The sequence below is a fragment of the Eptesicus fuscus genome, chromosome 1 (assembly GCF_027574615.1).
Source record: "Eptesicus fuscus isolate TK198812 chromosome 1, DD_ASM_mEF_20220401, whole genome shotgun sequence".
Lineage (NCBI taxonomy): Eukaryota > Metazoa > Chordata > Mammalia > Chiroptera > Vespertilionidae > Eptesicus > Eptesicus fuscus.
The window spans coordinates 119,092,004-119,109,473 of record NC_072473.1 but is presented as its reverse complement, the minus strand read 5'-3'; the positions used below and the strand labels follow the sequence as shown (position 1 = coordinate 119,109,473).

Sequence of the window (17,470 nt, the reverse complement as noted above, 5' to 3'; positions counted from 1 at the left end):
ACCAGATTTTTCTGTTCATCACATTTTTTATTCACTTGATTTTTAGATTCACTTGTTGATAGATATGAATTTGTTGTTCATAGTTTTTATCTTTACCTTTTTCTTCCTCTTAAAGAACACCTTTCAGCATTCCTTTTTTGTTTGTTTGTTTTTAAATATTTTTTTATTGATTTTTACAGAGAGGAAGGGAGAGGGATAGAGAGTTAGAAACATCGATGAGAGAGAAACATCGATCAGCTGCCTCCTGGACACCCCCTACTGGGGATGTGCCCGCAACCAGCGTACATGCCCTTGACCGGAATCAAACCCGGGACCTTTCAGTCCGCAGGCCAACGCCCTATCCACTGAGCCAACCCGGTTAGGGCACCTTTCAGCATTTCATATAATACTGGTTTGGTGGTGATGAACTCCTTTAGCTTTTTCTTATCTGTGAAGCTCTTTATCTGACCTTCAATTCTGAATGATACCTTTGCTGGGTAGAGTAATCTTGGTTGTAGGTTCTTGCTATTTATTACTTTGAATATTTCTTGCCACTCCCATCTGGCCTGCATAGTTTCTGTTGAGAAATCAGCTGACAATCGTATGGGTACTCCTTTGTAGGTAATTAACTGTTTTTCTCTTGCTGCTTTTAATATTCTCTCTTTGTCTTTTGCTCTTGGCATTTTAATTATGATGTGTCTTGGTGTGGTCCTCTTTGGATTCCTTTTGTTTGGGGTTCTGTGCGCTTCCTGGACTTGTAAGTCTATTTCTTTCAGCAGGTGGGGGAAGTTTTCAGTCATTATTTCTTCAAATAGGTTTTCAGTGTCTTGCTCTCTCTCTTCTTCTGGTACCCCCATAATTCGGATGTTGGTACGCTTGAAGTTGTCCCAGAGGCTTCTTACACTATCTTCAACTTTTTGGATTCTTTTTGCTTTTCCGGTTGGGTGTTTTTTGCTTCATTGTATTTCAAATCTTTGACTTGATTCTTGTGATCCTCTAGTCTGCTGCTGGATCTCTGTATATTATTTTTTTATTTCAGTCAGTGTATGCTTAATTTCTAGTTGGTCCTTTTTCATATCCTCGAGGGTCTCACTAAATTTATTGGCCTTTTCTAGAAAATTCTTGAAAAACCTTATAACCGTGGTTTTGAACTTTATATCCAGTTGTTTGCTTTCCTCCATTTCTTTCATTTGTGACCTGTTTCTTTTCCGAATTTTGGCTGCTTCCCTGAGTTGATAGAGTGGCTTTGTGTGCTAGGTGTCCTATAGGGCCCAGTGGCTCAGCCTCCCCAGTTACCTGAGGTGGACACTCTTGGTGCACCCCTTTGTGGGCTGTGTGCACAGTCTTGTTGTAGTTAAGCCTTGATTGTTGTTGGTCTCACTGGGAGGAATTGACCTTCATACGAGTTGGCTGTGAGGATCAGCTGTGTCTACGATGGGAGAACTTCTGTGCTGGAGACACCCTTTTGAGGCAAGACTTGTTTCAGTGGGGCTTTGGTGCTCACTGAATCTGCCCCCTGAGTGTGTACCTTATGGATCTGAGGAGTTGTAATCTGGATGGTCTCACTCTAACCCCTGGGTACACTGGCTCTTGGATCTCCAAGGAGGTGCTAATTTAGCCTCTGCCTGAGGCCACCCATCAGGAGCTATGGAGAGATCTGCAGATTCCTCTTCTTTGTTTGGGGTTTGGAGGTGCCCAGATGAGGCCCAGCTGTGAAGCAGTGCAAGCTGCTGTAGGGCCTTGCGCCTTCTTTTGGATGTTCTGGGTCTCACTGACTCAGCTGCAGTTTGTTAGGTAAGTTTAGAATTCAAAGGACCAGGCCATTCATATGCAAAAGCCTCTGCGCTCAGCTTGGATGGGGCAGAGTCTCAGGGCGGAGCAGACAGCAATGGCTTCCTGTCAGTCCTGCCTTAAGAGTCCCCTGGGTCTCTGTGTCTTGCGGTAATTGCTGCAAGCACCTCTGAGATAACGCCGCCCTCGAGTTTCACCCGCTGCCATACAGTCCAGTTTCTCCCCGCATGAGTCTGGGTCCCCAGAGTCTCGCCTGGAACTGGAGTTCAGAGCAGTCAGGAGCTTTTGTCTCCCTCCCGATTGAGAAAGCCAGCCGAGTACTCAGTTGCCAGCCTTCTCCGCGCGCACCTCTGTACCTCTGCCTTCCGCAGCTCCTGTGAGTCTCAGTGTGCTTTTCTCTTTCCTTCTAGTTGTAGAATTTCCACTCAGCCAGCTTTCCTGTGGTTCTGGATAATGTCCGTTTTGTCTTTTAGTTGTAGTTTTGAAATTGTTGTGCAAGCCCTGGCCGGTTTGGCTCAGTGGATAGAGCGTCGGCCTGCGGACTCAAGGGTCCCAGGTTCGATTCCGGTCAAGGGCATGTACCTTGGTTGCGGGCACATCCCCAGTAGGGGGTGTGCAGGAGGCAGCTGATCGATGTTTCTCTCTCATCGATGTTTCTAACTCTCTATCCCTCTCCCTTCCTCTCTGTGAAAAATCAATAAAATATATTTAAAAAAAAAAAAAAAAAAAAAAAAAAAAAAGAAATTGTTGTGCGAGGCAGCAGTTTAGGTGTTTACCTATGCCGCCATCTTGGTTTCAAGAGTTCTTGATATATTCTAGTTCTTTTTATATATAAGTTCCTTATCAGATATATGTTTTGCAAATATTTTCTCCTTTTCTGTAGATTGTCTTTTCATTGTTGTTGGTGTCCTTTAAAGCAAACACGTTTCTGATTTTGATGAAGTCCAATTTATCTGTTTTTGGGTTTTGTTTTGTGTTTTTTTAATCCTCACCCAAGGATATTTTTCCATTGATATTTAGAGAGTGGAAGAGAGGGAAAGACAGAGAAAAATATTGATGTGGGAGAAACACATTGATTGGTTGCCTCCTGCACACGCCCCAACTAGGGTCTGGTTCGGGGAGGAGCCTGCAACTGAGGTAAATGCCCTTGACCAGAATTAACCTGGGACCCTTCGGTCCACAGGCCGATGCTCTATCCACTGAGCAAAACTGGCTAGGGTGATCTGAGTTTTTTGTTGCTTTTGCTTTCTAAGAGTTTTTTGGTTTTATCTCTTACATTCAGGTCTTTGATCCATTTTGAGTTAATTTTTATATATAATATGAAGTCGTGATACATTTAATTCTTTTTCATGTGGATATCCTCTTGTCCTTGCTTTTGGTTTTCAGCAAGATGAGCTTCAGGTACCTGTAGAATATTCAACTTGGTGAATATTAAAACCTGGAACTCATAAAAATGAGGGTAAAATTGTGGTAGTAGGGAGAGTATCCAGAGACATTGTAAAAAAGGGAGGAGGGTCAATGAGACAGTGGAAGGGAATCATCAATATCTAATCAGGTGGGCAGAAGGGGCCAGCAAAGCAAACTGGGGGAAAATAGTCAAGAGTTAGTAGAATCAGGAAAGAGTAGTGTCCAGCTGATCTGGACATCTACACTTAGAAATCTCAAGAGCAGTTTAAAGTCAGCATCTCTGAAAACCACTCAGACAAATTTAGCCCTGCTCTATTCCCTCCCTGTGTTAGTTAATAGTATCACAATTCACAGAGTCGCTTTGTAATTTGAGTCATTTTAAGCTCTTTGTTTTCCTTAATCTCTCTACATTTAATTAATCACTGGGTCTCATAAATTATACCTTTTTAATATTGTCTAAAATCTACTGGTTCTGCCCTGGATCCTGCCCTTATTTTTTATCCAGGCTATTGTAGTAGTCTCCTAACTGTTCTTTTATTTCCATTATAGCCTCCTGACAGAATTTTTATCAAACACAAATGTTAAGTTACTTTCCTACCTAGAAAATACCTTTTGTTACTTACCATGTAATGTTTCTTTCAATCAAACCCCTTTATGTCCCAATCAGTATCCACCCCCAAGTTATATACTGACTTTTATTACCATAGATTAAATTTAGAACCTCTTATAAATGTAATCATATGCTATGTAATCGCTTGTTTTTGGTTCATCATTAAGATGATGTTTTATTCCTGTCTGTGAGATTCATCCATGTTGCCTTTGGCAGTAGTTTGTCCTTTTTTGCTGTGTGGTATTTGAATATACCACAGTGTACTTAGCCATTCTCACCTGATGATGGATATTTGAGTTGTTTCCAGTTTGGGACTATTATAAATAATGTTGCTATGAATATTCTTTTGTATGTCTTTGGTAGATATGTGCATTATTTTTAATAACCCAGAGTGGAATTGATGAATCAGAGGGTATTAATATTCTCTTTAGCACTTTCTTACATAACCGGTATTCCTATTCTGAGTACTGTTAAAGTGAGTTTCTATTTGCTTCCTAGTTTTTACCTAGTTCACCCCCTTTAGCTATAGAAACTAAGTCTGAGAAATAGGAAACTCATACTTTCAAGGTCACAGACTTCCCCCTGTTTCCCATTATTTTTTCAAAATAATTGCTAGGGACACAATAAAGACATTCGTTCTTTAAGTGCCTTAACTTAGTTCTCAATGCGTACATCTGATTTCGAAAATGTTCAGATTTTTTTAAGCACTTAGCCCTTACCTGTTTTACTTTATCTTGCACTATTTTATCAAGTCTTTATTTTTAAAATATATTTATTGACTTTACAGAGAGGAAGGGAGAGGGATAGAGAGTTAGAAACATCGATCAGCTGTCTCCTGCACACCCCCACTGGGGATGTGCCGCAACCAAGGTACATGCCCTTGACCGGAATCGAACCTGGGACGCTTCAGTCTACAGGCCGACGCTCCATCCACTGAGCCAAACCTGTTAGGGCTCATCAAGTCTTTTAAACAACCTAATCTCACTTCACAGTGATCCAAAATACTCACTGCATTTTCAGTTATTGTAAAATTCTGAAAGTGATCCATCAGTGCCTAAACATCTCAGAGTAGTTTGGGTTTGCTGGTTTGTTTTTGGTATTTTTTTCTTCCTTAAATTTTTCTTTTTAACTATACTTTGTGTTGAGTTCTATTAATGAAAATAATTGTTTAAACTCAGTTCTTTTTGCTCACCAATTTTCATTTCAGATGATAACATCTTTCAAAGTCCTATGATACATGAAGCTATACGAATGGGATTCAGTTTCAGAGACATTAAGAAAAAAATGGAGGAAAAAATTCAGACATCTGGGAGCAACTATAAATCACTGGAAGTTCTGGTTGCAGATTTAGTGAGCGCTCAGAAAGACAGTACACAACATGAATCAAGTCAGACTTCATTGCAGAAAGGTATGCTTGATTAGTTTTAAAAAACAAGTTACACCTAATAGTACTTCATTATGGGTAGTATTTTATATGGTTTTGTGACCCATTCATTTCCCTCCTCCCACATCCCCCTTAGAATAAACAATTTTTTTACTTTTTATTATGAGCAATGTCAAGGAGCCCTGCCGATGTGGCTCAGTGGTTAAGCATCAACCTATGAACCAGGAGGCCACTGTTTGATTCTCGGTCAAGGCACATGCCCCAGTTTCAGGCTCAATCCCCAGTGTGGGGTATATAGGAGGCAGCCAATCAATGATTCTCTGTCATTGATATTTCTCTCCCTCTTCCTTCCTCTCTGAAAGCAATAAATATATTTTTTTAAATGTCAAACACACTCAAAAGCAGAGAGAACAGTATAATGAACCCTGATGTACCCATCAACCAGCTTCAGTAATTTCCAACACTTTTCCAATTTTGTTTTCATTACTTCCCCCAGTGTGGTTTTTTGTTTGTTTGTTTTGTTGTTTGTTTGGGTGTTTTTGCTATAGTATTTCAAAGTAAATCGCAGACATCCTATATATCATTCACCTATAAATACTTCAATAAGTATCTAACAGATAAGGATTTTTTTTATAATTAACCTTAATACTATGTGTTAGTCTGCTTGGATTGATATAACAGAATACCATAGGCAGTCAATAGACATTTCTCACAGTTCTGGAGGCTGGGAAGTCCAAGGTCTAGGTGCAGGCAGATATGGTTCCTGATGAGGACTTTTTCCAAGCTTACAAATGGCTGCCTTTTCTCTGTGTCCTCACATGGCTGAGAGAGAATACTCTGGTTTCTATTCCTCTTTATTATATATTTTCCTCTTTAACATATTTTTATTGATATCAGAGAGAAGAGGAAGGGAGAGGGAGAGAAAGATGGAAACATCAATGATGGGAATCATTGATTAGCTACCTCCTGCACACCCCACATTGGGGATCGAGCCCATAACCTGGGCATGTGCCCTGACTGGGAATCCAACCGTGACCTCCTGGTTCATAGGTCGACACTCAACCAAAGAGCCACACTGGCCAGGCTATGCTCTATTTTAGATAACGAACAACAAAGGCTAACTTTTATCATTGTGTGTAGAATAAGTTTATATAGTTGAAACTGGATTTAGAGTGTTCTGCAACTTTTCATATGAGATAAACATATAAAGGGGTCATATTACTAAATAGAGCTTGAATGAATGGCACCTTAACCTTTTGTACTCGGATGTCGAGTGTGACTCGACACGGTTAGCATCAGTAGCAGGAATCGAGAAAAAGCAAGCGAGTGCAAAGGGTTAATACCGTGCATCATATATAGAAAGTGTATTAAATAATGTAGAAGAGAAGCATATAACTCCTTTCAGGGAAAAAAAAAAGATTAAAAAAATGCAGGTTCCTCCTTTAAGAATGACAGCTACTCTGGTGCTTGCCAGCAGCACTGAATGTTAAAGAAAAGGTATCAGACTAAATGCATTTATTATAATTACTAGAGGCCAGGCGCACGAAATTTGTGCATGGGTAGGGTCCCTAGGCCTGGCCGGCAATCAGGGCCGATCTATGGCGCGATGGGGGGGGGGGTCTCGCTGGCACCCACCTTGGCCGGCCTGGGGCCTGTGGGCTGGAGGCAGCTCATGCGTTAAGCATCTGCCCCCTGGTGGTCAGTGCACATCATAGCGACCAATTGTTCCACTGGTGGTTCGGTCAATTTGCATATTAGGCTTTTATATAGGATTGTTCTCTAAGCTCTTGACCACTTCTCCCAAAAGACGAGAATTTTGTAGTACTAAATAAACCTAAATATTTACTTAATTTTTTATGTTAAAGATCCTTGTGATCTTTAAGTCATTTCAGATGTCTTTGAAACATTACTCAAAGAATTAGGAGTCATAAAACAGTATAACATTAATGATTTTTTAAATTACATCAGTTGATGTAAAAGATCCAGCAGAAAGCCTAAGACTCTTTTCCTAAAGTTGCATTTATTTAAAATATGTAATAGCTCTACTTGCCTTAGCCATGGTAAAATAAATAATTTACTTTGTTATCTTTCTACTGCAGTAGAAATACAAGTGATTGTGTCGTTTTTCTCTGTATCTCAACCACAACTCAAGCTATTTAAGTTTGAGAGTAAGGTGTTAGTTTTTATGCCTCAAGTTGTCTGCAACAGAAGGATTTTATAGGTTCAATAGGAAGAGAGTCAATGGGTTCTTATTATCACAGAGACTACAAGCTAGAATGGTGAGGGAAGGAAGGTCTAAGCAATGGAAGCTCTTAGGGGCAGGGGTTGCAATTTATTGGTTGACCTCTCCTTAGTCTCACTAAACTGAGAGGCAGGTAATTGATACCCGCTATCTTCTCATGCTAGGGTTGCTGCTTATTTCTCCTTCCAAAGGCTGATGAAGAAAAACTGGCACTAAAAATGTTTTCATTCTAGCCTGGCCAGTGTGACTCAGTGATTGAGTGTCGACCCATGAACCAAGAGGTTTCTTGTTCAATTCCTGGTCAGGGAACATGTCTGGGTTGCAGGCTCGATCAGCTGCAGGGGGCGTGCAGGAGGCAGCCAATCAATGATGTTTCTCTCTCATTAATGTTTTCCGTCATTTAAAAATGAGTTTTTTAATTCTATACAAAATAGCAGGGGTGGGCCTAATTGAAGTAAAACAGGTAGAAGTTTTTGTTTTGTTTTTTGTTGGTTTTTTAATATATTTTATTGATTTTCCACAGAGAGGAAGAGAGAGGGATAGAGAGTCAGAAACATCAATGAGAGAGAAACATCGATCAGCTGCCTCCTGCACACCCCCTACTGGGGATGTGCCCACAACCAAGGTATATGCCCTTGACCAGAATCGAACCTGGGACTCTCCAGTCCGCAGGCCGACGCTCTATCCACTGAGCCAAACCGGTTTCGGCTAGAAGTTTTTTTAGAAAACTACAGTGTAACTGTTGCTTACTGAGAACTCCTAGGTAAAATACTAGCTTTTATCCCAGTGGCTGTGTGACAGAAAAAGCCCCAGTAAGTAGTATTCTAAAAATAACATCAGCCCTAGCTGGTTTGGCTCAGTGGATAGAGCATCGGCCCGAGGCCTGAAGGGTCTCAGGCTTGATCCCCAGTAGGGGCATGCAGGGGGCTGCCGATCAATGATTCTCTCTCATCATTGATGTTTCTATCTCTCTCTTCTCCCTTCCTCTCTCTGAAATCAATAAAAAAATTTTTTTTAAGATTTTAAAAAATAAAAATAATTACATAGTATGATATAAAGTCCTTTACTTCCTCCCGGCCGGTGGTGCTCAGTGGTTAAGCATTGACTTATGAACCAGGAGGTCACAATTAGATTTTAGGTCAGGGCACATGCTAAGATTGTGGGTTCAATACCCAGGAGGGGATGTGTGGGAGGCAGACAGTCAAATTATTCTCTCTCATCGTTGTTGTTTCTATCTTTCCCTCTCCCTTCCTCTCTGAAATGAATAAAAATGTAGTTTTTTAAAATTACCCTATGTTTGAGCCTATAGTTTTGATTATGCTCAGATAGTTGTCTTTGAAGAAAAAGTAGATTAAATAATCCTTTCTTACACCTCTAGGGAAACCTTTTTGAAGCATAAATCTCAACATATCTCTCTCCAAGTTAAAACCTTCACTGGCTCCCAGGGCCCTGAGGATCAAGTTCAAACTCCTTTACATGGGTTGCCAAATATTTCATAATCAGGCTCCTCCTAACCTTCTTTAGCCTTATTTCTTGCTATTTCCTCTTCAAATTCTATTCCCAAGCCTTACCTGTGGACTTGTAGGCCCTGTTCTGTCTCTTCCTTGGAGCCTACTTATGTCATTCTTCTACCTAGAACACCCTTCTTCCTCTGCCCCTGTCCCCCAAGGACTCTCCCTCTCCCCAGTTTATTCCTACTCATCCTTTAGGACTCAGTTTAAGTATACTTTCCTCCAGGAGGCCTTCTCTTTATGTGTTCAAACATGTACCCATCCTTCCTATGTTCTTCATAACACATTGTAACTACTTTTATCATCACACTGTACTATAATTTCATGCTTACTTGGGTTCCTTACTTGTCTGTGAATGATCGGGGGCCCAAGGTCTATATATATAATTGTTGTATCTCTAGTGTCTAGAACCTAATTAAGTGTTCAGTATCTGTTGAATAAAATTAAACCACAATTTCCAAAACTTGTTTTCATAATAGTGTTCCCCACTATTGTTAAACATGAAAAAGGAACTCTGTAGTTAGGTAGGGAAATGCATTATGAATTTCTAAAAGTGGACAAAAACTATATTATACTTCTCTGAACTTGATAGCATTGGTTTCCAAATGCCAGTAGGCTCAACCCAAAAAATTTTAGATTCAGTGAATGGAGCCTAGAAATCTATTGTTACAAATGCTTCCAGTGATTCTCATGAAACCAGATTTGGAAACCATGGTATACAGTGATTACAAAGATTGTTAAAGTATGTAATAACATTTGGGATAGTGCCTAGCACATGGTAATAACTGCTGTATTATTGTTAACTGCTGCTATTGTTAATTGTAGTTATATAAGACCACAAAACACATTTTTTGTGGCATATGTGTTAATATTTTGCAAAACCTGGTTTGGGAAAGGCTGAATTAAGCAAAAACTTCAATACCACCCATATGCTGATGACACCCAAACTTCTATCTCTAATGCTGACTTTTTTTTTCTTTTTTAAAATTTCTTTATTGATTAAGCTATTACATATGTGTCCTTATTTCCCCCCCCCACACACACACACAGTATGTATTACTACCCCCCAGAGTATGTATTCTTATCTGGCTTCTTTTTTTTATTTTTTATTTTATTTTATTTTATTTATTTATTTATTTAAATTTCTTTATTGATTAAGTTGTCACATATTTGTCCTCATCCCCCCATTCCCATCCCACACCCCTCCCCACGGATGCCCCAACCCCCTGTTGATCTTAACCATTGGTTAGGCTCGTATGCATGCACACAAGTCCTTTGGTTGATCTCTCCCCCCTCCCCCACCCTCTCCTACTCTCCCTCTGAGGCCTGATAGTCCGATCGATGCCCCCTTGTTTCTGGTTCTGTTCTTGTTCATCAGTCTATGTTGTTCATCATTTCCCCTAGATGAGCGAGATCATGTGTCACTAGAAATATACTTATAAGAACTGAATGTGAGACGAGCAATAATAGTTATGCTCTCAGGCAAATGAATCAGTCTGTAGTGAGTTTCTTTCTGGACCAACAGTTCTTTTGAGACCCAATTTCAATGCCCACCAGTTCCTTATGTGTACATGTCGGCACTGACTTTTCAGCTCTGGATGGTGGACAAATGGTGGTAAGGCAGGTCCGACTCTCTCTGGTTTGGTCTCGGCCAGACCCAGAGGCACGGCTTCACCCAGACCCAGGGGCACGTGGCCTCACCCAGACCCAGGTGCGCGCGGCCTCACCCGGACCCGGGACCCAGCCTCACCCGGATCCAGGGGCACACGGCCTCACCCGGACCCAGGGGCGCGTGGCCTCTCCCAGACCCAGGGGCGCGCGGCCTCACCCGGACCCGGGACTAATGCTGACTTTTGACCTCAAGATTTGACTCCCCATTGGCCTACTAGACATTTTATATAGATGCCCTACAGACACCTCAAAAATATCTTGAAAATCCCAAACCTGTACTTTCTTTTATATTTCCTATTGGCATCACTGTCCTCTTGTCAGCCACACGAGAAGTCTTGAAATCAACTATATTTCTTCTTTCTTCCTCATCCCTCACCTCTAGGCAGTCATCAAATCCTATTTGTCCCACTTCAGAAGTGCCCCTCAAATCCATCCCTCCATTTCTGGAATAAGCCATGCCCTTTCATATATATATAGTTTTGTTGATCTCTGAGAGAGAGAAAGAGATAGAAACATCAATGACGAGAGAGGAGAACCGTGACCTCCTGGTTCATAGGTCAACACTCAACCACTGAGCCACGTGGGCCGGGAGCCATGCCCTTTCTATACACTACTTCTTTTGTGTAACCCTTGCTTCTCTGCCTGGCAATTGCTGGTCATGTTAAATGTCATTCCTCTACTTTCCACTACCCCCTCCCAGCAGCTGCCAACCCATGAAGCTTTCCCCAGTTAGTCTGAATAGAAGAACTTATTCTCTCATCTTGTCCCCGAGCACTTTGTAGATAACTTTATTATGGCACTTATCACTTTGTCCTTTGTGCTTACTTTTATTGTCTCCGCTCATGTCCTTCTCTCCTACTAGCATTCGAGCTACTTAAGACCAAGCATATACCATGTGTGAGTCATCCTATTTCCTAACACTTGATTAGTACTTGGCACATAGTAGGGGTTCAAATTGTCTCAATGAATTTAAACAACTAAGAAAGTCTATAATTAACTCATTTCTTTTCTTTTTGTGCAGAGATTAGTGCTGAAGAGCAGCTAAGGCTCCTGCAAGAGGAGAAGCTTTGCAAAATCTGTATGGATAGAAATATTGCTGTGGCGTTTGTTCCTTGTGGACATCTGGTCACTTGTAAACAATGTGCTGAAGCAGTTGATAAATGTCCTATGTGCTACACAGTCATTACTTTCAAGCAAAAAATTTTTATGTCTTAATCTAACTACAGTAGCTGTGTTATATTCTTATTACTCTGATTGAATGTGTGATGTGAACCAAATTTAAGTAATCAGCATTGAATTCCATTTAGCATTTGCTACCAAGAAGAAAAATGTAAAGCTGCAGTGTTGTAATTGGCAATCTAAAATTTTAATTTCTGGATTTTTCATAATATTAGCTGTATTATCTATTTTTTTCTATTAATTGAAACCCTAGACTAAGAGCCATCATATTGTAACTGATCACAATGTGTATTTGTAGTGCACTGACTTGGCTTCTAAGTGTAAGCGAATTTCAAATAGGCTTAACATTCTGTGTAAACGTGGAGAGTAATCTCCCCAATCACATAATTTGTTTTGTGTGAAAAAGGAATGAACTGTTCCACACTGGTGGATAGAGGTTATTTTTAGATGTTAGTCTTTGTATTGTAGATTTTGTCGATTTTAAAATTATACATACATACTTGGATGGATGATTTTTAAAAGATGATTTTGTCATTGTTAAAAGGGTATTTAATGATAGCATGCCATCTAGCCTACGTGTATTGACATGGAAAGAGTCAAAGCTATAAATGTAAAATGCAAGTGGCAAAACACTGTGTATCAAATGAGTCAAATGAAGGTTGTGTGCGTTTTGTATATGTATAAAACAAAAGATTTGGAAAGATGCACCAAACTGTTAAATATGGTTTCTCTTAAGGGGGGTGGGGGGTGGATCCAGAGGGGCTTTACCGGGGCCTTTCACTTTCTACTTTTTTTATTTTGTTCTGTTTGAATTTTTGTAAGTATATGTTACTTTTGTAATCAGAATTTTTAGAAAGTATTTTATGATTTAAAGGCTTAGGCATGTTCAAACGCCTGCAAAACTACTTATTGCTCAGCTTTAGTTTTTCTAATCCAAGAAGACAGGGCAGTTAACCTTTTTGGTACCAATGTGAAATTTAAATGTCTTTATGTTTGTCCTGCTTTGTGGATGAAAAATCTTTCTGAGTGGTAGTTTTCTGACAGGTAGACCATGTCTTCTTCTCTTGTTTCAAAATAAATATTCCTGATTTTGTAAAATGAAATATAAAATATGTGTCAGATCTTCCAATTAATTAGTAAGGATTCATCCTTAATCCTTGCTAGTTTAAGCCTGCCTAAGTCACTTTACTAAAAGATCTTTGTTAACCCAGTATTTTAAACATCTGTCAGCTTATGTAGGTAAAAGTAGAAGCATGTTTGTATACTGCTTGTAGTTGTAGTGAAGGCTTTCCATGTTGAGATTATAATATCATTTTTGTATTGTAAAGTTTCATGTGAGTTTTTACCGTTAGGATGATTAAGATGTATATAGGACAAAATGTCAGGTCTTTCCTCTACCTAACTTTTTATTTTGATGACTAGTAATAGTAGTAGATAATTCTGAAATAAATGTTCTCTTAAGATCCTTAAAAACCTCTTGGAAATTATAAAATATTGACAAGGAAAGAAGAACAGTTGTTTAAACATTAAAGAGAAAATAAAACTTGAGTAAGATTCCATATAGATAAAAGTTTCAAAATGCTTCATAGAACACCCAGGCTTTATATTACAAGATTCTCACAACAACCTGTTGTAGAGGTGAATGAGGCATTTTACTACAGAGAAAAGTTGGAGAGTAAAACCGTTAAAAATTATAGTTGTATTTTCTAAGAGAAAGAGTATCGTCATTTTCTCCTAACCTCTGTTGATTACTACTTTAAGTGATAGTTGTTTTTCAATTGCACTGCAAATTTAAATGACAATTTAAAAAAATAATGACTGTCCTGGTTTTGTTTTACTATTAGTTATATATCCATTAAATTTTACATGTGTAGTCTAAGATTTAAATTTAAATTACAAGGGGAGAAAAGTGTTAACGTTTGTAAACTGTGCTTTCAGGACCTATCTGCTCCAAGTCAAGTAGTTAGTTCAATCTAGTTATTGGCCAAGGACTGAATTGTTTTAACATAAGGCTTTTCCTGTTCTGGGAGCTTCAGTCCATTAAAACTCTTAAAACTTGTGTGTTTAGAATTAAGCAAGACCTTTTTTCTCCCCGTGAGTTGTGAAATTTAATGCATGAAGCTGATGTGACTAACAAGTTTATTTTAAGAATTGTTTAGAAATGCAGTTGCTTCAGGTTCTTAAATCACTCAGCACTCCACCTTCTCGTCAATTTTTTTTTTAAGACTTACCAATGTTTGTCTGTGTTCACACTATAAAAAAGCACTGGACCCTTCCCATCTAATTATGCAAAAAATGATCACTTGCAAGGTCAAAAATATAACCGGATCCAAATCTCTGCTTCCCCCTTTCCCAGAATAGTTCTCAGTATCTACATGTAGACATTCCTTTTCTGTATGAAGTTCATGCTAAGATTTCCAAGTGACCACCAATTTGCTACTTGTAGTCACATGAAGAGTCAAGTTTTGTAATAGTTATCTTTGTTTGTAATAATTTGGTATGCTGATTAAAAGCCTTGTCTTATTTTTTAAGAAACGACTTTAGTGTTTATAAATTCCAGTTTATTAATTAATGTCTTTGTATTGCCTTTCCTGCTAGATTTGTTTTTTGTGTGTGTGGTTTTGCTTTTTTTCCCTTTGGTTAGGGTCTAAGATGGGGTAGGGTGGTTGTAGTGAGTGTACATATGTAACCCTACATATTATGATCTTTTCTTGTTTTTCTTGTTTAATATTTAAATTTTGGTAGTTGCTTTCTCTTGTTTTCATTTTAGTGAATAAAATTGGTATTTTCAACTCTTTGAACTCTCTGAATGGAAGACTACCACCACAACATTAGTTGCATGTATTGTACCCTTAAGATCCAAACATTGTTTTATTTCCTGATTACTCAGGTGTTGCATATGGAGAAGGCGGTAGAGGAGTGGGAGAAATGGGATTGGTTGTGTATCATTTCCATTAGAGAAATAAAACTGGAGAGAATATTTGACAGATGTAGTTATTTTTAGTGAAATCTTCTTTTTAAAAAAAGAGGTTGTCATTTCTTCATCTGTAAAAATGAGAATAATACCTGACTTACAGTTATGAGAGTTCAAGAGATCAGGTATGTAAAATACCTGCTATAAATGTTAATTCCCTTCCTAACACTGTTACCCTCCTGGTTTGCCTTTGACTCTGGAAATTTGAGCTAAAAGTTAGGTGATAACTCTTTCAGTGACTCTTACTCACCTTTTTTGGTGTTTCTCATAGTTAAAATGTAAATTACAATAAATCAATAGGTCAAGTCCTTAAAATATTTACTTTTTAAAAAAACACTTGAAAAATTTATCAAATTTGGGTGAGCTTTCCTAATAGGAACAATTGGCTAATTCCCACCTTCATAATCAGCTTCAATTTGACCCATATACAGTACTTAGCACGATGTGAATTTCATTTGCAGCATAATAGAATTATAGGGGAGAAAGTTAGAAGTGACCTTAGAGAGTATCTAATTCTTCCCCCTCATTTTACAGATGAGGTAATTGAGGCTCAAAGGTGAAGTTATTTGTTCAATGTTGTATAGCTAATTAGTGGTAGCCCAGACTGGGACATAGTTTGAAGGTGAAAAACTTCAAGCTACCTTTCCTGGAAGGCATCAAAAGTTTATTTTTTCAACTATTCTTTCTTCTATACCATAACTTTTGTCACTACATATTATTTTTTTTAAATATATATATTTTTATTGATTTGAGAGAGGGAGAGACAGACAGAAACATCAATGATGAGAGAGCCTCATTGATCGGCTGCTTCCTGCACGCCCCCTACTAGGGATCAAGCCGGCAACCCAGGCATGTGCCCTTGACCGGAATCGTACCCGTGACCCTTGACCCGGCCAGGGCTGTTGCTACATATTAAATGACACTTTATAACTAATACAATAGGACAATCTTAAATACCTATATCTTCAAATTGTACAATACTACATTAATGTTTGGGTGGTAAGATTCTATTTTGAAGTCTAAAGTTTGCAGATTGTGTATAAGTATATTTTGTCATTTTGTGTATACTTAGTAACAAATTTGTGTTTTTTATTTGATGTAACAGGCTTTTATGTAATTTTTGTTAGAAGAATTTGCATTTTTTTGTTACTGTTATACTTTATCTAACCTGAGAGAATGGCTAATTATTACATCATTGTATTAGTGTTGTGAATAATCGTGTGAAATGTTTTGAGATAGAGTACTATATTTGTGAGTATAATTTTATGGCTTCTTCCCCATATAGTAGAAACCTTTCCATCAGCATGGAAAACTAAGAAAATTACTTTCCAATGCATAATCTGGCAGTCATAGATTAAAGCTTATTTTTCTGTGAATAAAATGTATTCAATAAAGTACTATTCTTTAAAATGATCTTATTACTTTGTATATGTACTTTTTCAGAAAAAAATAGAACAGCCCTTTTTAAAATACTAAAAATACAACCTAAATGCACGTTTTTAAAATATATATTTTATTGAGTTTTTACAGAGAGGAAGGGAGAGGGATAGAGTTAGAAACATCGATGAGAGGGAAACATCGATCAGTCGCCTCCTGCAACACCCCCTACTGGGGATGTGCCCACAACCAAGGTACATGCCCTTTACCAGAATCGAACCTGGGACCCTCAGTCTGCAGGCCGACGCTCTATCCACTGAGCCAAACTGGTTAGGGCCTAAATACACTTTATGCCATTGTGCTAGGCATTAAGGTACACATCAAGTCATCATTTAAAAAAAGAGACATCCATTTTCACATTAATTTATAGAATTCTATAAATGCATGAAAAGTCAGGGGGGTTTTTTGTTTATTTTTTATTGCTTTCAGAGAGGAAGGAAGAGGGAGAGAGAGAAACATCAATGATGACAAAGTATTATTGGTCGGCTGCCTCCACGCCCCCCATTGGGGACTGAGCTTGCAACCCAGACATGTGCCCTTGACCAGAATTGAACCTGGGACCCCTCAGTCTGCAGGCCGACACTCCATCCATTGAGCCAAACCAGCTAGGGCAAAAAGTCAGTTTTTAAAATATAAAAATATGAACCATAGTAACACTCCCCTCCCCACAAAGATTGGCCTGGTTGTCCCAAGGGATAGTGTCTATCCTATATAATAAAAGAGTAACATGCAAATTGACCATACCTCCGCTACACCTACAAGCCACGCCCACCATCCAATCAGGAGCGAGTATACAAATAAACCCAACCAAGATGGCTGCAGCCACAGAGAGCAGGAGGGAGGCTTGGGTTTCCCTGGCAATGGAAGAAGCCAAGCTTTCTGCCTTCCCTTGCCTGCCTAGGCCTCCACTCAAGGCTACAAAGTTTCAATGATAGAAGATAAATAAATCTAAACAGAAATGGCGGCAGCCACGAAGCTGGAAAGAGCAGGAGGTTAGGGTTGCCCCTGGCGATGGAGGAAGCCACGCTTCTGAAGCCCTGGCCTGCCTTGGCCTCCGCTCCAGGCTACAAAGTTTCAATTATAGAAGATACATAAATACCAACAGAAATGGCTGCCGCCACGGAGCAAGCAGGAGGCTTGGCTCCACTCCAGGCTACAAAGTTTCAACTGTAGAAGTTAAATAAATCCCAGATACCAGGGCCTCCACTTGGGTCACTGGTGGGCGTGGCCAGCCTGCAAACCACCACAGGCCCCTCGCCCAGGCCGCCCCACACCCCAAGGGAAC

General features: G+C 39.2%; 1 protein-coding gene across 4 annotated transcripts in view; it reads left to right on the top strand.

Moving 5' to 3' along the window:
• XIAP (X-linked inhibitor of apoptosis) overlaps window positions 1–16,161 on the top strand; it is a 53,124-nt gene extending 36,963 nt beyond the window's left edge. For all 4 annotated transcript variants that reach the window (XM_054709355.1, XM_054709386.1, XM_054709309.1 and 1 more), the window contains 2 exons: window positions 4,995–5,195; window positions 11,617–16,161. In XM_054709355.1, coding sequence (XP_054565330.1) covers window positions 4,995–5,195; window positions 11,617–11,810 — 395 coding nt within the window. In that variant the 3' untranslated portion in view covers window positions 11,811–16,161. The remainder of the gene's footprint in view (window positions 1–4,994; window positions 5,196–11,616) is intronic.
• Window positions 16,162–17,470: the final 1,309 nt, after the last annotated feature.